The sequence below is a fragment of the Emiliania huxleyi genome, assembly GCF_000372725.1.
Source record: "Emiliania huxleyi CCMP1516 chromosome Unknown EMIHUscaffold_16, whole genome shotgun sequence".
Taxonomy (NCBI): Eukaryota; Haptophyta; order Isochrysidales; family Noelaerhabdaceae; genus Emiliania; species Emiliania huxleyi.
Genome location: NW_005200982.1, coordinates 733,853 through 753,540, shown reverse-complemented (window position 1 = coordinate 753,540; position 19,688 = coordinate 733,853). Strand labels below are relative to the sequence as shown.

The following is a 19,688-nucleotide window of genomic DNA, read 5'->3' as shown; positions in this document are numbered from 1 at the left end:
GCAGGGAGGGCGGGGAGAGCAGGGGGTAGGGGCTCGCCCTTCGAGTCGACCGACGAGAGGTCGTCGACGAAGGAGTCGAAGCCGATCTTCTTGACCTGCGCGCGAGGGAGTGGGCGGGCTAGGCTGAGGCGCGCGGGCAGGCCCATCCCTCGGCACCGTCCAGGGGCCATCTAGTGCACTCGTTTGAGCGGCGGTGGCCTGGCGCGGTGCGGTGCGGGCAGGCGAGGAGGGGAGGGGGTGGGCTGCGCGCGGCGGGCGCGGCGCGCCTCGTTGCGGACGATCTTGTCGTAGTCGAGCTTCGCCGCCGTGGTGATCTCGCCGAAGACCATCACCATGTTGTCCTTGGTGCAGGTCTCGCAGGCGACCTGCCGACCAGCGGGCAGAGGAGGCTCACAGACCGGGGAGGGAGCGGCGCTGCCCGGGCTGGGGCGAGGCCGGCGGAGCGGGGGCGGGACGGGCGAGGCTCGGCCGGTGGGCGGCAGCGGACGGGGCCGGGGCCGCGCGCTCCTTGGAGTACGGGTCCTCCTTCAGGCACGCGTCGAGGACGGCGTCCGACACCTGGTCAGCCAGCTTGTCGGGGTGGCCCTCGTTGACAGACTCGGAGGAGAACATGAAGATGCGCTCCTCGGCGGACGTCTTGACGCGCTTGGCCGACATTGTGTTGTGGTAGGTGGTCTGCAAGCGCGCCGAGACGGACCGGGTGAGGAGGCGTGGCGCGGCGGCGGTCGTGGTGGTTGTCGGAGGTGGAGGAGCCGAGCGAGGAGCGGGCGCGGGCGAGCGAGACGGTGCGCGCTTGTTGGGCCCGCAAGAACCTTTTGTGGGATCGGCTGTGGCTAGGGGATCGGCTGTGGTCCACGCGCCTCGGAAGGGAGTGGAAGCTCGTTGAGAGAGATGTGTGCGCAGAGATTCAGGCTCTTTTTTATGCCAGCCACGTGGCATAGGAGAGCACGAGGTGAAAGGAGGTCAGCACAAGTTGCAAGGACGCACGAGCGAGAAGCACAGCAGAGCAATAAAAACGGACACCTCTCTACACTGTGAGATGGGTAAAAAGGAACAGGTCCCCGCCCTTGCGATCTTTGTGCAGGGTTCTCTTTGTGGGTGTGGTCGGCGACTAGCCGGGGTCGTCCTCCCGATGGGGGACTAGCACTAGCCGTCTTCCACCTGGTCCCTCGGGTCCCTGCTGCTCCTAATCTCTTCGTACAACGTACATCCTCCTGCTGATCTCCGCAAATTTTTCCGGGCTCTGAGCCAAGTCTGAGGCTGGTTTGCCATTGGGCCCAAAATAAGCCGAACGAACCGGCAAAAATCCCCGGTGTTTTGCGGGCATACACACCTGAAAACCCCGGGTTTACCTGGAAAACACCCTCCCTCAGGAAAATACCAGGTAATTTTGCCGGTTTCCTCGAGTTTGCCTCAGATTTGCAGGGCGGGGACACATGTCCCTAAATCCCATCTCGTCTCAGCGTTTTGAACAGTCTGCAGCTTTTTCTTCTTTGGAGGATTCTTGTTGCAGTGAGGCTCCGGTGGTCTTGAACATGCCCTCGGGGGCGGGTCGCCTCAAGAATTGGCTGTTTGGCATGTTCCAGGGGTCGTCGCACTTGCCTGTGCAGCCACCCTTTGGAGTGGGTGTGGTTTTCCAGGTGTAGAAGGCTGGGTCGAAAGCCACCTTTTCGAACTCAAGCATCCCGTTGAGGAACTGGACTCTGGACTTCTGAAGGTCAAAGAGGATGTTCTGAATGAAAGGTGGCACGAACAACGGAGCTTCTTCAAATTTCGCTTTGTGCCTCTCCTCGATCTTAACCTTGGCAACCACCATGGGCCGGAGGAGCTCGCCTTCCTCCTCCTCTTCCTCATCGTCGTCGTCGTCAAGGCCTCCGAAGGCGCCCCCACCTTTCATGAAAGAAACACAATAAGTACTGTGCTGCGCATGAATGCTTGCCCAGGTGTGAACAACACCTCGTGACCACGGCGCCGCAGGCGCCTGTTGATGGGTCCAGGTGATAGCCCTGGATGGGCAATGCATACGCCTAGTTGGGCCTCAGATCGCCCGACCGCGCCCCGGTGCTCTGTGGTCGGATTTGTGACGCCGCCACACCGCGCCGCGGCCGGGGGCCCTCCGGAGGCCAAGGATGGCCGTGGCGGACCGGGACGAGCTCTGGGAGGTTCAGTGTCAGTGTATATATTGTAGAGGCCAACCTTGTGCACAATATCTCTCAGTCTAGCTAAGCCAGGGGAGGCGATGCCGCGGCCGTACAGCAGCTTGATGGTGCTTCGCCGGCGTGCGTCCCGGAGCGGTCCCGGTTGGGCGGTCCGGGGGAGAAAACTCAGGACAACGCCGACACTGCTCTGATTCGACTTTTGACTTCAAACAAAGCCTACCGCACGCGCCGCGACGCGGCGCGTGCGGTAGGCACTCGGGCTTTTGTCAGATCGGCGTGTTCACGCCGGGATCGTGTCCTGAGTAACCTGGGCAACCATTCAGGGCGACGAGTAGTACAAAAGAATTTTACCATACAAGCCCCTCTCACAGCAGACTGGCTCGGACTGGCACTACAAAAGAAGGTTCATCTACTCTAGTTTGGCCAGTGGGCGTCACCCCGCCAAGGTCAACGCTATCGCAGCTGCTGTTTTGCATCGGAATGCCAAGCATGTCGCCGTCGCACTCTCGCCACGCGCCTGCCGCACCGCCGCTCTCCTTGTTGGCAGGATTTGCCGTTGGCGGCCTCCTCGGCTTTGCTGCCGGCCGACACTCAGCGGCCACGTCATCCTCGCCGGCCGGGTCGCCTGTGGCCGGCGACGCGCCTGCAGCATCCGCGGCAGACTCGGCGGCCTCGGCTGTCTCGCCGAGCAGGCGTTCCGACCCGCTCTCGATCCACGCCGATCTGCACCGCATCGCGCTGCAGACGGGGACCGACAAGGCGACGCGGCACCAATTCACCCTCTTCTACCCCTTCTTCCTGGAGCACCTCCGGCAGTCTGCGTTCGATATGCTCGAGATTGGCGTCTTTCAGGAGCAGTCCCTCCAGATGTGGGATCGGTACTTGCCGCGTGCGACCGTCTTTGGCGCCGACAAGAAGGCGTACACGTCGCCGCGCATCCTGCGGCTCGACCAGGGCAGCCGAGCCGACCTCCGCCGCGTGGCGCGGCTGCGCAACTGGTCGGTCGTGCTCGACGACGGCAGCCACAAGCCGTCGCACCAGCTCCGCACGTTTCGCGAGTTCTTCCCGCGGCTGCCGCCCGGAGGGGTCTATATCATCGAGGACATCGAGACAAACTACTGGGCGCGCGCCTCCGGCATGGGGCTCAAGCCGTACGGCTGGACCATGTCGGACGAGACGGAGGAGACGGACATGGTCGAGCTCTTCCGCGCCGCCGTCCACCGCGTGCTCAACCGCGAGTTCCAGTGCTGGCGCGACGCGCCCGTCTTTAGCGGGGCCCTCGACGCCATGATCGGCTCGGTCTACTTTGTGCGCAACGCTGTCGTCGTGACCAAGGCGCCGCGCGAGTACGTAGACACGCGCAACCGTGGGCGGGCGCACTACCGGTTCCGCTTCCTCCAAAACTGCTCTGAGGAGCGATGGTGGCGTCGCGGGCGGAAACTCCAGGCCCGGCCGGACGGCGGCGAGCGGGTGAGGCAACCCTCTGCCGTGCCGTTTGCCGCCCGGCCTAGGCTGTCCTCTTTGGAGCGTGTCAAGGCACCCACATCTCCTCCAGTAGAGGTGTAAAACGGTCAAGAAACCCCTGCGTGACACAGCTGCGAGAAATACGGCGATCGGCTTTTTGGCCTTCTACTTTATGTTCTATATGGGGTGCGCCCAGGCTGCAGGCAGGGGCCCAGGGGGCCTCCAGCCCTCGCTGCGTGAGAGCGTGACGGCACCACTGTGCCGTGTGCGCGCCACTGGCAGCACCTCTGAAGTAGTCTGGGGCCCCACCACTTTGTGTGTGTGGAGAAATTTACCTTCCCCCTTACCTTTTACCTTATAGTCTTGGGGGGAAATGGTATTTGGTATTTTTATTATTCCTCCGTCGCCGCGCTGCAACGCCAGTGAGGGCGGGTTCGCGTCCAGCGGCGCATCACGCGCATGGTGCACCGATCAGACTTGTGCGTTGTGGAAAGTGCACGGCACAGCTAACCGTAACAAGGGGGGGGGGGCTGGCGTTGCCCGGTGCCACTCATGCTCTTCTGTCTTCAGCCGCCTGCCGCTGATCGCCGCCAACTTCCGCAACGGCCACACGCGCGCCGTGGCATCCTGGCCAGAACACGCTCCGATCCAGGGACTTGCGCCTGGGAGAGAAACGCCCCCAGATCTCTCTGATCGCGCGAAAAGAAGAGATCGAGGGCGGAGCGCACTGCAGGGAGCACGGTGCTGAAGTTTGCCGGCTGCTCCGCGGCAAGACGCTGCTTGTGGCCACAGCTGTGCCAGCAGCTGTGGTCGGAGAGCGCCTCGAGAGACGACCGGCGCTCCTCGAGCGCCGTGCGCGGCACGCCCAGGAAGGCTGCAAGCCTCTCTGCCGTCCCTGCGGGCTCGGACGTCGTGTCCTCAAAGCTTACGACGAGCAGCTGAGGGCCGTAGGCAGCCGACCAGAGCCGCAGCTTGGCCGCCACGAGCGAGTTGGCAAGGTACCCCTTGCAGCCGCGACGATTCGGGAAGACAGGCTGGATCCAGCAGCTCTCGAGGGCGCACTGCCCCTCCTCCGGCAGCGGCCTGGGAGCCACAGGCCACGGCGGCGACCAGCGCATGTAGTTCTCCCAGACGTTGACCGGCGAGATGTCCCACTGCTGGGCAAACCGCGCCGCCAAGTCCAAGGCGGCACTCTTGCGTGGGTGCGGGGTGACTGTGCTGCTGGCGTTTGATGGCCAGCAGCTGGATAGGAGAGCCGCCATCTCGTCCTGCACCGCCTCCTCAAAGGTGCGTGGCTCGCAGCGAAAGGAGCGCATCCGCTCCGCGGCCTCGCGCCGCACCGGGTCCGCCAGGACTGCAGCCGGCAGGCGAGGCAGGAGGCACTGGCGCCGGTTGTTGATGTAGGCCGAGAAGGCGCGGTCGGTGGGTTCGCGAAGCGTGAGGATGATCCTGACGCGCGGCAGCACGCCCTCCCTGGGTGGGAACGTCAGCGGCAGGGCGCGAAGCGCTCGTGGACTGCCAAAGTAATCGGGTGTCGCGTCGGTGACCCACCCATTCTGCAGCATTCGCGCCATCTTTGCTTGCCGCGAGAAGGAGGCGAGGCACGCAAGGGCGGGCGAGGAGGCGTTGAGGGCGCAATCAGAGTGCTTGCCTTCAAAGAAATGGAGTTCCTTGTTGCCCAGGGCCTCAGGCCCGGCGTGCTCTGCACTGACGAGCCCAAGCACGCGCAGCAGGATGGCGTGCAGCTGGCTTGTCCCCGCCTTTTGCAGCCCAATCACAAACACAGCGCCCTGCTCGATTGGCGGAATCATGCGCGCAAGGGGAGGACGGGGACAGCGCTCGCTCTCCTGCGGCACTCTCGGCTACTTCTGCCTACTCCGCGTGCGTCCCCGCACCCACGCCCCGTCCCGAACGGCAGCGGGGTGGCCAGGGAGGGGCGTCAGCTCGGTCGTCGCACGTGTCAGAACGGACGGTAATTCCTTTTTGTATTTTAGGTAAAAGGCTAAAACAATTGGAAGCAAAGAATTTTACCAGAGCTCCCTCTCACGCTGGGCACGAAGAAAGAAAACAATACCTTCCCACACCCGGAGGTGGACTGCTAACAGGGTTTGCGATCGATGAGGAGCGACTCGTCTCCTCTGACTGACCGCGAGCCATCTCGGGTCCGAACGCCGTGTCAACCGAAGCGCGCCGGCGCCCCCCACTCGGGCCGGCACACGCTCTCGCGCTCGCGCGCTCGCCCTTCCTTTGGCACGAGGCACAGCCGGAGGACAAGCGAGTAGCGAGGGCGGCGGGCCGCGAGCGACGGCGCCGAGACCCGGTGGAGCACGTCCTGGTGCATGAGCACGCACCGCCCTGGCCGCGGCTGCACGAGCACGCCCACGCCGCGCTCGTCGTCGAGGAAGAGCGTCTCCGCGTCCCACTCGCGCCGCCACTCGTCGTCGACGTACACGAGCAGCGAGACGAGCAGCGGGCGGCCCGACGCGCCGTTCGTGTAGTCGCCGTACGCGTCCCGCCAAGCCGAGGGCGGCATCGCCGCGGGATCGGCGTCCACGTGCCAACAGAAGCAGTGGCCGTACACCGCGGCGTTCGCCACCAGCGACGAGTACACAAACTGGCCGCCCTCGCCGCCCTCGCCGCCCTCGCCGCCCTCGCCGCCCTCGCCGCCCTTGCCGCCCTCGCCGCCCTCGCCGCCCTCGCCGTCCTCACCGCCCTCACCGCCCTCGCCGCCCTCGCCGCCCTCGCCGCCCTCGCCGCCGCTGCCGCCGCACCGCGCCGCGGGAGCGACCGCGGCCGCCTCGATGCGCGCGACGTCGTACTCGGGGTAGAGGCGCGCGAGGCGCGTGTGCACCTCGATAAGGCTGCGGGGCGGCCGGCGCTCGAGTGCGCGCAGTAGCCGCGGCCGTATGCCCCACGTGCGCGGCAGCCCCGCGCTGTCGACCGTCGTGCGCTCCCATCGGCCCGCCGGCGGCTCGTGGATGCTCGGTGCCGCCAAGTCGTTCGGCGCAGCCGCGTGCGCGCCGCCACCGCCGGCCGCGCCTCCTCGCGCGTCGCCCAGCAGCAGCCGGAGAAGGTCGGCACGCAGCGCATCGTCCACGAGGCCGTCGAGCACCACCACGCCTTCGCGCGTCGCGCCAAGCTCGGCGACGAGCGCCGGCCGGGCCGCAGACGGCTGCCACGCGCACTCGCCGTGCACCGCCACGTGCCGCCACAGCCGCGCCCCGGACGCGGCGAAGCCACCGCCACCGCCACCGCCACCGCCGTCGCTCTGCCCCTCGCGATCCCAATCGCTCGCGCCGTCGCTCGCGCCGTCGTCGTCGTCAGCACGATCGCGCTCGCCGCCATTCTCGTCCTCTGCCGCCGGCGACAGCGCCTCGTCGCCGTGCTCGCTTGCCTCGCCGGTGCTCGTCGGCTGAAGCTGCAGCCGCTGCCACTCGAGCAGAGGGCGCAGCCGGCAAACGTCGGCGCTCGCCGTGCCGTCGGCCGCCTGCTGCTGCTGCCGCTGCTCCCACGCCATGAGCGCGTCGGACCCGAGCGCGTCGCCAAAGCACAGCACGCTGAGCACGTTGAGTGCGAGCGCCGCGGCGCCCGCAGCGTCGAGCAGCGCGAGCACCGTCGCGACGGGCGCGCGTGGCTCGGCGGCGGCGGAATGCACGGAGGCGGCGAGCTCCTTGACGGCAGCGGTGGCCCTCGGTGAGCTTGCGTCGTGGCCAAGCACGGCCTCGAGGGCGAGGCGCACGCCATGCCGCCGGGCCAACCCACACGCGAGCGCCTCCTCCTCCGCCAAGCGCACCATCTCGTACACGGACGGCTCGCACGCCGCGAGCCGTGCGGCGAGGGATTCGATCGCGGTGCCCATGCGTGCCTCGACGTCAAACGCAGCCTCGTCGAGAAGCCGCTCGAGCGACGACTCGTCGGGCACTGCGATAGTCCGTCGATCGTCAGAGGCGACGAAGATGAGCAGATCCGAGGTTGGTAGCGAGTGCACCGCCGCGGCAGCAGCCAGCCCTGACGCGCGCGCAGAGGATGCCACGATGCAAGGTGCCGACGCGTTGCGGAGAGCGTCGACCAGGACGTTTTCGGCGCGCGGACGCTTGGCCGCCATCGTTTTGCCAGTCCATGCCCGCCCCCCCCCCCCCCGGCCGGGGGGGGCCGGACCCACGCAGCTTGAGAGGGTAAGCTATGAGGAAGCCCAGCCAGCGCTGACTTCTGACTGTCGTTGAGGTCTATCCCTATAAATAAATAAATACAACGGACATCCCAAGCTAGGGCTGGGTCGAGGACAGACACGTCCCCACCTTTGCAGGATTTTGCAAAAGCGAGGGGGGAGGGCGCATCGCCGCGCGGAGAGGGCTGGGCACAGGGCACAGGGGATCTCTCTCGCATAGGATATGCACTCGGCGGCACGAGGGCAAGGCTGGGCGTCCTATGTTTGTGCTCCCCCCCGGACCCCTCGCTCTCGGGCACTAACCATCTGACCACTCATCGACGGGGCTTGGCGAGCGGCCGCGCTGCGGGGCAGGGCTGGTGAGGATGGGCTCTGGCCACTCGCCCGTGCGGTTGTAACCCCGCATCTGTCGGACAGAGGCCTCGACCGCCCCTCGCGGCAAGCTCTCGAGCATCTCGAGCAGCTCTCCCGCCGCCATCGCCGCCTCGAACTGCTCCCTCATGCCGAGCGCGCCGCATACCCTGCGGACCGCCTCCTGCTGCACCTCGTCCGGCGTATCGGTTTCATAGCCGGACGAGTCAGCGGAGGCGGCCCGCTTGGCGGGCGGAGAGTCGGGCGACGGCGAGCGCGACTGGCGCGAGGGCCCGCTGCCGCGCGCGGACAGCGCGTTCTTGTCAACGAGACGGGGTCCAGCATCGGCACGGCCCCTGGCACCGCGGCCCTTGCCGCGCTGCTGCTGCCCACGCTTCCTGCCCGGGTTAGGGACAGTGAAGGAGCAGCCGCGCACTCCGCCGCCGCTGGGCGGCGGCGGCACGCGCGCGGCGGCGGCCGGGCCCGCAGGCGCGGCGGGCTGGCCACCCGCGGTGGCACCCTGCGGCTGCGATGCGGCTGCGGCGGCGTACGTCTTGGGCGCCGGCTCCGCGGCTGGCGGCGCGGCGGCAGGGGCGGGCGGCGCCGCAGGGCTCGCGCTCGCAGGCGCCTCCGTGGCCTGCGCCTGCCGCTCGTGGCGCACCGCGCGCTCGAGCTGCGAGTGCGGGTGCAGCTGTACGATGACGTCGCCGCTCTGCGTCGCGGTGAAGGAGACCGAGTACGGCGCTTCGCCGTCGTTCTTCTTCTCCGCGTAGACGAGCGCGTAGTCGCACACCTGTCGTTGGTGGTCAGTGAAGATGGTCTCTGTGCAGCGCTCGGCGGAGCCGACGCGAGAGAAGTGCCGCCTGAACGCCATGGCGTTCAGGCGCTGTTTGAATTATCCCTTTCTCGACTGTCTGATTCTTTTTTGTTTTTTGTGTGAAGCCCGTCCTCAACACGGTGGTGCTCCCGCGGCTGCGCACCTCCTTCGAGATCCTCGCCAGGGCAAACGGCACGCCCACAGAGGAGCTCGACCGCGCCTGGGAGGAGGTGCAGCTCTCGGTGGCGAAAGGCGGCTCAAACATCGGAGGGCACGCCGACGTCGCCGACGCGTGCTTCGTCGCCGCCTTCCTCGCCGTCTGGCCATCACTACGTACGTGACAGGCCAGAGCCTACCAGGGCCACGCCCTCGCTGGCGGCGACGAAGCACCGCCCCTCGCGCAACCGCCGCTGCTCGTCTACTTCAACAAGCACTACAACTCCATCCGCGACCGCTGCAATCAAGCTCTGGGGCGTCTACCGCGCCCGGGCCAAGGATGTCGACTTTGGGATGGTCAACAACTACAACCTTGGGTACTACGTCCGTCCGGCCTCCCGCTCGTTAGCAAGATGCCGCCCGTCTCCGACCTCTACTCTGAGCAGAGCACTTCTCCAGTCCCTAAACAGGGCACGCTCGCTCAGATTGCGTCGCACGAGCGGTGGCTTCGCTGCCTCGCAGAGGGGGGGGTCACTCTACTTATCGCAAGGGCCAAAGGCACGCGCGACGCGGTTGGTTCACTGCGTCGGTTCACTGCGTCCTGCTGGTCCGTGCCGTCAGCTGAGCACGAGCAGCGCCAGCAGGCAGCAGCGCTGGCAGCGGGCTGCGACGGCATTTCGATCGTGGCGAGTGGCTAGCAGCCCATGCACGCATGGTCACGAATTGTCACGCACTGGCACGCACGCATCTACGACCCATGACGCGGCGAGCGAGGCTGGGCTGCGGCGTGGCCGACGGCGGGAGAGTTTGGCGCGGCCGGGCATGCCATGGCGGGCTCGCGGCGTCGGGCGGTGTGGAGTCACATGTCACGCTTTGCTGGTTGGACGAAGAAGCCAGAAAATACTCGTACTCATACCCATGCTCACACTTACTCATGTCTATGGAGTCACATGTCAGGTCTTGCTGGTCGGACGAAGAAGCCAGAAAATACTCGTACACATTACCCATGCTCACACACTTACACACGGCATACGAAACGAGCAAGAGAAATATGATAGCGAGCGGCATGCATGGCGAGCGGCATGCGATAGCTAGCGGCATGCGATCTGCGATAGAAAGCGGCATGCAATAGCGAGCAGCATGCGATAGTGAGCGGCATAATGACCGTGCGAGAGAGAGAGAGACGTACACAGTGCGATCGTGAGCGTCATACAATAGCAAGCGGCATGCGATAGCCAGCGGCATAAAAAAACATACATCAAGTCCTGGCGAGTGAAGAACCTCGCCTGCTTTCTTGTGACACGTGACAGGCTGCCAGGGAGTATTCATAGATAGACGGACAAGCTGCAAGGGAAACGCGGCTTCCCAGCCAGCCTGCCTGCCGTTCTGCTCACGTATTTTCGCGAGGTCTTTAACCACCTTCGGTTTCAATCAACTTTTGTCCTGTGATCCGTGCGTCTTCTCGGCTAAATTCACAGTTCGAGTATTCATACCTCGAGGTATGCTTTTTGGAGGCCATTTTCCTTTTACTAGGACCCTCGACAGCGTGCCGAACCCGTGAGGGCGACTCCCGTGTGACAAGAACGGCTCCCGTATCCTGGCTCGTGAACAGATGGACGCTCGCTGCGGAACCCTTCCGTCTGATCTCACTGTCGTACCAGTGAGAACCACAGAAGGTCGACTTTTTGACATGGCTGTAAGGACTCACCACAACGATCCAATGAGCCGCAACATCCGTCACAGAGGCTTCTGGGAGATTCAGGCACCACAAGAACTTGCAGACTTGGCAAATGCAACGCTGCCATCCATCCTTACAAAGCCTCGTTACTTACTTGATGTTGGTGCAAACATCGGGTTCTACTCCCTACTTTTCGCGCATGCGGGCTGGCGTACCGTTGCGATCGAGCCAATGCCAAGGAACCTACTTGCTCTCAACGTGTCCCTGTGCTTAAACCCAACCCTTGCACAGCGGGTGAGAGTCGTCCCTGTTGCACTATCCACGCCTGATAACGAAGGCAGAATTTGCACGGTGACTGCCAATAACAAATTCCATGGCAATGGTGGAATTGGTAATGGTGTCTTGAAGTGTGACAGGGCGCCAAGACTGCCTTGTACCTCGGATCAAAATGAGGCTTGTGAGAGGACGCATACGCGCACGCTTGACTCGGTGCTGCGTGCGTTGAATTTGCCTTCGGTGGATGTCGTCAAGATTGATATTGAAGGCCATGAATGTGCTGCGATTGCATCTAATGGGAGTAAGACATTGTTCTCCCGCTGGCAACCGAGGTTGATACAATGGGAAGGCAAGAGGCACGATGTGGACAGCTGCATGCGTCAGCTCATGCACAAACACCATTATCGTATAGGGACCCGATATGGAAACGACAGGAATACGGTTGGCGCATTGATTCAGTAAAGAACTTGCGCAGCTCTTCGTCATGCGATCTGATCACCGGCCTGTACGAAAGACATCACTGATCTCACAAGCATTGCATGGAGTTGCATAAGACAATCGATTAGTCATTGTGAAAGTGGAGTAACTGCATCCGCAATGGATTGTTTGCAAAGCTACGCGACGCCTGTCAGTTCGAGAGTTCTGTGTTCCCGTCCCTGTGCTCCACCTTCTTCGCCCGCGTCAGTCCCATGAGAACCCCACTATATAGCGCCGCCTCGTGAGCTGTCCTGTGTGCTGTGTGCTGTGTGTCCAGCAGTCCGGACCCGGTGCTAAGGCCGGTGACAGTGCGCCTCGTGTCGGCTCCCGAGCCAATCGTGTGCAGCGTGTGTGTGCGTGTGGCCCGTCCTCCATGCTTGGAGGTGTGTAAGACTGACTGACTGACTGCGACGCCTGTAAAAGCGGGGCTGTGCTGAACATTACAACTTTGCTTACTTCACCTGGCTGTGGCGCAGTGGGCTGGGATTGTAGCGAGCAAGCGCGTGAAATATATTAGATAGCCACTGCCTACACAATGTTGAGACTCAAGCGCTCTGGCATATAAACGTCCTGTCATCATTAATTGGGGTGGAACACGTTTGGGGAATGTCCAAAGGGCGAATACCTTCGGAAGTTTCCGAAAAGCAAGCACGTATCCCAGAATGCAGAAAGAAACGCTAATTTGGATGGGCGAAAAATGTCGGCAAGGAAAAGTGAGCACTTTTGATATTTGAAGCTGTGCACACGATGCTACATACAGTATTGCTTACACACACTGCTCTCCGGTTTTCATGGTCTGCGTGTGCTTGGGTACAATCACACCTTTTCGCAAACTACGCCGCCTGCCCAGGATAAAAAATTTTGTAGCTTTATACCGACCACTAGAAGCCAAAACCACAGGCCAAAATGACTAGTATATACTCCGGAACTTCAACTCCGCACGCGCACCGGCCAGGGCTACAATAGTGCCAGTGAGGCGGAGGCGCGAGTCGGAAGGCCGCGACCGTCAAGTGTTCCCGTCATTTTCCCGCTACAATCGCTGTGAACCCAGCCCCACGTATATATTCCGCCGCGAGTTTATCAGTTGTTTTTATTGATTTGTCTCTCACGACACGGTGTCTCCTCAGAGAGTACACGAGCTACGTGCCATCACCAACTTGCTCCTCGCAGCGCCCCCGCCAAAACTCTTTGCCGTAGTCAAAGAGCAGCTCCTCGCCCGGCCGCACGGGCCGCAGCGTGTAGAAGCTCACGCGGCGCGCGGGCGACCTGCGCACCCGCTCCACATGGTAATAGCAGTTTGGCGAGGACGAGTGGTTGACGTACCGCAGCAGCGAGGAAGAGCCCGCCTCCGCGGCGTCGATGTTCCAGTCGGCGCTGGCGGCGAGCACGTACCGCGCATCCTCATCAGGGTACCGCGCCAGGTACTCCTCTTGCGTCAGCACCTGCGAGGCACCCTGAGGCACCGTGAGGCTGCGTGCGGTGTGTGCGTGGCGCCTGATGGCATTGGCGTGGAGGGAGTGTGCTGAGTGACGAGGCGAGTCCGCACCTCGCCCGTGTAGTCGCCGAGGTACGCGCCGTCGGGCAGCGGCGCGGCAGCGAAGAGGCCATGCCCGCGGGTGGGACAGCCGGTGTCTCGCACCTCAACCAGCCCGAGCGAGAGCGCGCTAGGCGTGGCGGCGGCGGCGGTGTCAGCGCTGGGCGCAGCACTCTGAAGTGGGAGGCGCCGCTGCTGCGACCGCGACGGCATTCGGCCCACGAACGGCTTCTCCAAGGTGCCCACGTCCAGCCGCGGCAAGACAGTGGCGTGCAGTAAATTCTTCCGTGCGCGTCGCGCGGGGGATGGGGGGCTCTGAGGGGAAGGGAGCGGAGGGCGCCCAGTAGGGCGTCGTGTAGCCTTGTGGGTTAGGCAAATTCTTTTTTCGGAAACGGTTAAGTACGCCGACTCAGGGTGTGTGGCAGCCCGCTGGCTGTGTGTCTTGTGAGCTTGTTTGTGTCTGTGTGTCGCTCGTGCGTGTCGTCATCATCTGTCTAGCGTCCACCCATACCGCGTTGGTGTCCAGTCCGAGCCTGGCTGTTCTTCACCTTACTACCTACCTACCTACGGTTAAGTGAGTGAGCAGCCTCGCTCTCAATCCTAGAAGTCGCTAGAAAGAAGTCGAAGGATTGTGAGCATCACTCCTCGCAATCGTAGCATCTCTGTGCGATTGTGAGCACCTACGGTGACGCCTACGACTAATCCTACATCTTCTAGGACTATGTCTACGACTACGGGAGAGTTTTGTTTGTCGACTACGTGAGCAGCTCCGCTCACAATCGATGTGATTGGGGTGACGTTTTGGGTAGTACTAGTAGTCTCGGTCGGTCGGTGCGTCACCAGTCCCATTGATCATTGACATTGTGAGCGGAGAGCTGCTCATAGACATAGTCCTAGTCTCCTAGATCTAGAAGATGATAGATGTAGGAAGGGATCCGATGAAATGCACTATATGCACCGCAACGAAGGTCGAACCTTCTCACGTGTGTGTGTAAAGCCGGTGCATTGTACGTAACTTTTAGCTTACTGGGGGAGAAAAGGGAGAGGTTGTGTTTTCTCAGCCTAGGCCCCTAAGGGCCCTACGCGCGCGGCGTGAGAGCTTGGGCGGCGGATCGGGTTGCTTCCCCCAGGATTAGTCTTCTCTGCTTGCGGGAACACCCGGCTGCGACTGGAGAGCTAGCATGGCTCGATAGAGCCGAGACCCCGTGTTGAGGCGGCGCTCCTTTGGGCGGCTGTTGAATCAGCAGATTCGACCTCATCTCTCCAGTACTCTCATATCCCAGTGGATGGACGTCCGTACGGCTTTACCGTACGTCCCTTTGTGTTCCTCTCCCCGTCCGCCAGCGAGACGCTCAGTCGCTGGCGGCCGCAGTTTTTCTGTGGAGGGGCTTCTCCTGCGGAGTCGTGCGTGCGCAGGGCTCCTCTTTGGACTTTGCTTTCTTCTCTACTCCCTACTATCATCTCGTTCCCGTCCTACCAGAGTGCAGAGAGAAAGGTCAAAGCGGAGACGGGAGATGGCGCGGTTCACCCCCTTCCACCGAAGCGATGGAGTGTGGATGGGACGGAGAGCCGTCTAGGTCTATACAAAAATAGAGAAGGTTCACCCCCCCACAAAGCACAATGCGTGGAACATCACACAGAAATGTGCGCTGTTTTATCGTCACGGGCCGTCACACGTCGGCGCGCGCGCACGCACAACCACAGATGTCACGCGCCATCGCCCCCCTCCGGCTCCCCTCCGCAAACCGCCCAATTGAAACCGCCTCAGCACACGCATTGCGGTGCCGCCCGGCAATCACACATAGATTCAGCCCCTCCTTTCTTCCGGCAGAGTCTGGACCATCAGGGGAGCCTCTCGAGCGTCTCGAGCGCCTGCGCCACGCGCTTGTGTGCGGCGGCGCCCAAGGCCTGGCACTCGCTCACGTCGAGCTTCTGGTTCTGCTTGTAGACCTCCTCGAACGAAAAGGCGTTCTCGGGCAGCGTGACCTTCCACGCCTTTCCGCCGTCCGTCTCGATGCTCGATGAGACCACAATCTGGGGGGGGGGGGGGGGGGACTGGAGCACACCACGCCCCTACTTCGATCTCGGCTCCATCTGGACTAGACTCCGACCTCCTGCCGGCTCTTTCACTCTTGTAGGGGCAGGAGGAGGCGCTGCAGGGGAGGAGGCGCTGCAGGGGAGGAGAGGCTGCAGGGGTGGAGAGGCTGCCTGCTTGCCGCCGGGCTGGAAGACGTCGGCGCGCACGGCGTCGGCGGAGAGCGGCTCCGACCCCTCGTGCACGACGTTGTAGAGGACGCCTCGCTTGCCACGCACAGGGCCGGCGCTGGTCACGCTCATCAGGATGGCGGCCTCCACCTCCACCTCGGGCGCCGTCACGTTGACAAGCACGCAGCCGGCCCTAACGCAGGTACGGGCGATGAGGGTGCGGGCGAGGAGGGTGCGGGCGCAGGCGCACTCTCGCGCCCGATCGTGCCCGAGCCGATCCGGCAGTTGAGTACCACCGCCGAGGGGTGCACGGTCAGGCCGGCGCCGAGCTGGTTGCGCTGCTGCCGTCCAGACGCGTCCGACTCGGGCGCGCCTTGCGGCTGCAGCTTGAGGAAGGTGCGGAGTGCGTGCGGCGAAGGGCCCTCCTCGGCCGCGTGCAGGTTGTTTGTCTGGTAGAGCTCGAGGCGTCCATAGTCCCACCAGAGCGCCTTTGCGCCCACATCGACGCAGCCGAGGATCCCCCCGCCACCCGGCGCAAACTTGGCGGCGAAAGCGGCCATCCGCGCGTAGTGCGCCGCCGCCTCATCGGCCGGGGTCCCCTTCTTGCCCATCACCGCGAGGTAGTCCTCCTTTTGGAGGGTGAGCGGCATCCAAAAGTGCGGGTCCGAGTCGAGGCAGGCGCACTTGGCGGCGAGCTCGGGCGCAAACTCGGCCTGATAGTGGGGACGGGGGCTGATAGTGTGGTTAGTGTGGCTGGGCGCTTGCGGCACTGCCTCGGGACCGGGGGGGGGTGAGCTCGGAGGCGGCGGGCTCGGTGGTGGTGGAGAAGGTGGAGGAGACGGAGGTGGTGGCGGAAAGGGTGGAGGGAGGGGGGGCGGCGATCCATCGGCGGCGAGCAGCGCGGCGGAGAGGGAGAAGGGCCATGTCTCTCGCCTCTCTCTCCTCTCGGCCATGTGTCCCGGCTGTCTCTCGGCTGTCTCTCGGCTGTCTCTCGGCTGTCTCTCCTCTCGGCCATGTGTCCCGGCTGTCTCTCGGCTGTCTCTCGGCTGTCTCTCGGCTGTCTCTCGGCTGTCTCTCGGCTGTCTCTCGGCTGCATCCATGTCTCCCGGCTGTCTCTCGGCTGTCTCTCGGCTGTCTCTCGGCTGTCTCTCGGCTGTCTCTCGGCTGTCTCTCATCTCGGCCATGTGTCCCGGCTGTCTCTCGGCTGTCTCTCGGCTGTCTCTCGGCTGTCTCTCGGCTGTCTCTTGGCTGTCTCTCGGCTGTCTCTCGGCTGCATCCATGTCTCTCGGCTGTGCGAGTGCCATCAGGGCGGCGAGCAGCGCTGCGGAGAGGGAGAAGGAGCCGAGCGATGTTCCGACACGCTCGACGTCCGGCGGCAAGTACGCCTTCGCCGTGTCGTAGTCCACCTGTCGCGGCGGACGGGGCGGCGGCGTTCGGGCCAGCGGACCGGGGACCGCTACGCCACATGCCGCTCTTTGCGCCCAAGCAGCTGTGAGGGGGTCTGGGAGGTGCTGCCGCGTCCGTTTGGCAGGTGGAGGACATGTGGACATGTCGGTCCAGCGGGGAGGGCGAGAAGCGAACGGGGCGTGAGGTGCGCTCAACGGACGGAGCGTACGTGTAGCCGTGCGAGTCGCTGGCGAGTGCGGGATCTGCAACGGTCTCGGAAGTGTCCCGGAAGTGTCCCGGATGTGTCCCGGAAGTGTCCCGGAAGTGTCCCGGATGTGTCTCGGAAGTGTCTCGGAAGCGTCTCGGGAGCGTCTCGGGCGGCAGCGCCTTTTCGAGCTGAGTCGCGTCGCCGGCCGTGCCAACGGCGATGAGGCCGTACTGGTGCAGCTGCCCCGCCTCCCACTCGGCCTTGCTTGGCATGGGCCGCAGCGCCGCCAGGATATCCGCCGGGTGCGTCGACGGCTGTATCCCCGCCGACGGCACAAAGACTTGGTCGCCCCAAAAGACCGAGATGCGGCCGCCGCGCAACGGCGCGTACGACGACGTCTGGCGCATCACCGCCTCGAGGACAGTGAGGGGCTGCGCGGCGCCGCCCACCTCGAGGAGCGAGGGTAGCTTCACGCCCGGCTTGTTGTTGTTCTCCGCGCCCGGCAGCGGCGCGAGCCGCGTGCCCTTGCCAGCGGTGTGGAAAAGCGCAACCGAGGCGCCGCCTGAGAGCTTGGCGTCGAGGTCAAATCCGTCGCGGCTCGCCTTGTCGCGCGCCTTCTGGTAGGCGTACAGCGTGCCCAGCCCGTTGCCTGCGCCGCCGTTCCAGTCCTCGTGCACCGCGACCACCTTTGCATTTGTGCCTGTCACCTGCACGACGGTCTGCTCGAGCCGCGCCTGCCAGTAGTTCTCGGCGGCCTGGTTCGAGCAGCAGACGATGATCACGTCGAAGCCGCACGGCGAGAGCATGCGGGCAACCTCCTCGAGCTCCATGGCCTGGGAGGCGGAGGCATTGGAGCCCATATGCAAATACGTACACAGATGACAGAACTCTCCTTTTCGCGTGCCTTGTATCGCGAAAAAATAATCGATCGCCGATGGATGTGAGGTTACCGACTGCACTCCAAGTGCTCCAAGTGCCGACAAGAACAGCCTGACTGACGAAGAGTGGAGTCGTCGCGCTTGCGCACGTTGAAGCCATCCGCGGCAACAGGGCGGCGGCGGGGATAGAGCTCGAGGACGACACTCCGCGCAGTGGCTTGTGGAAGCGGACGGAGGAGGAGTCGCGGCCCGCCTTCTCGGACTGCCGGCTGGCTGGTGTTGCGGGGATTCGGGTAAAGTGGACGATGCTCGAGATCTGAAAACACACGTTGCCCCGTGTGACCGGGTCGTATCTCTGGCTGGAAAAAATAACGCACGGGCCTCAGCGGAGCTGGGAAGAGGACCGCCGCAAGCGGCGTGGCGTGGAGCCGTTGTGCATCCCTCCGGGGGGGCCTCTGCGCCGGGGAGGCGTTGTTGGAGGCTAGGACGCAAGCGTCCGTCGCCCCTTTCAAACTCGCAGGGGAGCTAAGAAAGAAAAGAAGCGCAGCCAACCGAGCGGGCGGGCCAGATGATCGGTATCGGGTTACGGGCTAGAGAGCCCTACCCTGGGGGGTGCGCGTTCGCAGGGAACCATAAAGTAAACACGGGTCTCCGAGGGGGCTCCGCGCTTTGGGTTTCCCCTAGCAGCCGCAGAAAGAACGCCCCCCTACTCGAGTGAAAAGATTCGGCAGCGTGCACCTCGATCTGTACCGTGTTTGTTATGACCCCCCCCCCAATGAGCACACCAGCGAGGGAGGGCGAGACGATCGAGGGGTCCCGTACCATGCGGAATCGACCCTATCCAGTGCTCAAGTGCTCAAGTGAAAAAGAATTCCCCCGCGTCGATACCTGTGTCGCGGTGCACAGCTCCCTGCCCCCGGCGCCCCTGCGCGCGCACCGGCACAGCCGCGCCCCCTCGTAGCACGCGCGAAGCCGACCCCACCACCCGCCGCCCCGCCGCCCCGCCGCTCCATGACGCCCAGCCACACACGGCGTCAATCGACGGCGGGGCGTTTTGCACCAAACGCTTCACCAGTGAATCTTCATCCGCCGTGTAGCCACAACCGCCGCCGCCGCCGCCGCCGCCGCTGCCGCCGTGGCGGGGCTTGTTATCATCCCCGCTTCTCCTCCTCCGCCGCCCCCTTCTCCCCCTCCACCTCTCTGCTCCTCATTTAACATACACATACTTTGCACGCAGGTCCCCTCGTTGCTCTTTCGACTCCTTCCACCCCAGCCTCAAAGATGAACGACGTGGAGATCAACCAGCAAATCAAGCAGATGCAGCAGTTCATCCACCAGGAGGCGGCGGAGAAGGCCTCCGAGATCAAGCTCAAGGCGGGCGAGCAGTTGAGGACCAAAAAGGCGGAACGCCCCCGCAACCTGCTCGGAACCCATCCCCCTTAGGCGGACGAGGAGTTCAACATTGAGAAGCTGCGGATGGTCGAGGTGTGCGGACGCCTCCGAGCTACACCTACCCAGAGCCAGACGCGGGCCCAATCGGCCACTGCACACTGCCCAGAGCCGCTAGATGCCCCTTGCTCGGGGGAGGCGCCGTCGCCGTCCGTCACATGCGGGCCATCCTCCTGCGCAGTCGCCGTCGCCGCCGGCTTCACCCCCCGCAGCCGCCGCCGCCGCCAACCCTTGCCACCCTCTCCGCCACCTCTCTAGGCGGAGAAGGCAAAGATCCGCGCAGAGTACGAGCGCAAGGAGAAGCAGATCGAGGTTCAGAAGCGGATCTCGCAGTCGAACGAGGTCTGGGGGAGTGTCGCTAGCCAGAGTGGCGTCGTGCACGTCGTGCTCGGCCGCTCACTCTCCCATCCGCCTTTCCGAACCCCTCGCACGTTTGCGGAACACAAGAACCCCCCACCCCATCCCACCTCCCCCCCCCCCCC

General features: G+C 63.9%; 6 protein-coding genes across 6 annotated transcripts in view; 1 reads left to right on the top strand and 5 right to left on the bottom strand.

Moving 5' to 3' along the window:
- EMIHUDRAFT_462645 (S-adenosylmethionine synthetase) overlaps positions 1-657 on the bottom strand; it is a gene marked incomplete at its 5' end in the record, with an annotated part of 2,850 nt that extends 2,193 nt beyond the window's left edge. Inside the window, 3 exons of the mRNA XM_005785599.1 lie at positions 51-95; positions 279-365; positions 559-657. Coding sequence (XP_005785656.1) covers positions 51-95; positions 279-365; positions 559-657 — 231 coding nt within the window. The remainder of the gene's footprint in view (positions 1-50; positions 96-278; positions 366-558) is intronic.
- Positions 658-2,639: 1,982 nt separating this feature from the next.
- EMIHUDRAFT_202474 (hypothetical protein) lies at positions 2,640-4,133 on the top strand (the record flags this gene model as incomplete). Its single annotated transcript, XM_005785598.1, has 3 exons — positions 2,640-3,629; positions 3,718-3,886; positions 4,051-4,133. 3 exons carry the CDS (start codon positions 2,640-2,642, stop codon positions 4,131-4,133), a joined length of 1,242 nt encoding a protein of 413 aa, XP_005785655.1.
- A 56-nt stretch (positions 4,134-4,189) lies between these two features.
- On the bottom strand, positions 4,190-5,434 carry EMIHUDRAFT_202473 (hypothetical protein; the record flags this gene model as incomplete). The annotated part of the gene is made up of 1 exon (XM_005785597.1): positions 4,190-5,434. One exon carries the CDS (start codon positions 5,432-5,434, stop codon positions 4,190-4,192), a length of 1,245 nt encoding a protein of 414 aa, XP_005785654.1.
- Positions 5,435-8,089: 2,655 nt separating this feature from the next.
- EMIHUDRAFT_202471 (hypothetical protein) lies at positions 8,090-8,487 on the bottom strand (the record flags this gene model as incomplete). The annotated part of the gene is made up of 2 exons (XM_005785596.1): positions 8,090-8,438; positions 8,471-8,487. 2 exons carry the CDS (start codon positions 8,485-8,487, stop codon positions 8,090-8,092), a joined length of 366 nt encoding a protein of 121 aa, XP_005785653.1.
- Positions 8,488-12,685: 4,198 nt separating this feature from the next.
- Positions 12,686-13,293, bottom strand: EMIHUDRAFT_98913 (hypothetical protein; the record flags this gene model as incomplete). Its single annotated transcript, XM_005785595.1, has 2 exons — positions 12,686-12,988; positions 13,093-13,293. The coding sequence occupies 2 exons, from the start codon at positions 13,291-13,293 to the stop codon at positions 12,686-12,688; spliced, it is 504 nt and encodes a 167-aa protein (XP_005785652.1).
- Positions 13,294-14,657: 1,364 nt separating this feature from the next.
- On the bottom strand, positions 14,658-17,747 carry EMIHUDRAFT_434113 (hypothetical protein). The gene is made up of 5 exons (XM_005785594.1): positions 17,059-17,747; positions 16,587-16,691; positions 15,544-15,998; positions 15,289-15,478; positions 14,658-15,114 (listed from the first exon to the last, which is right to left on the bottom strand). The coding sequence occupies exons 1-5, from the start codon at positions 17,737-17,739 to the stop codon at positions 14,923-14,925; spliced, it is 1,623 nt and encodes a 540-aa protein (XP_005785651.1). The 5' UTR covers positions 17,740-17,747; the 3' UTR covers positions 14,658-14,922.
- Positions 17,748-19,688: the final 1,941 nt, after the last annotated feature.

Coding starts and splice junctions, on each gene's coding strand:
- EMIHUDRAFT_434113 (XM_005785594.1), bottom strand. CDS start 17,739: ATGGGCTCCAATGCCTCCGCCTCCCAGGCCATGGAGCTCGAGGAGGTT. Junction 16,692..17,058: donor ACGCGACTCAGCTCGAAAAG/GCGCTGCCGCCC, acceptor CCGCCGCGACAG/GTGGACTACGACACGGCGAA. Junction 15,999..16,586: donor CGCTGCTCGCCGCCCTGATG/GCACTCGCACAG, acceptor CCCCACTATCAG/GCCGAGTTTGCGCCCGAGCT.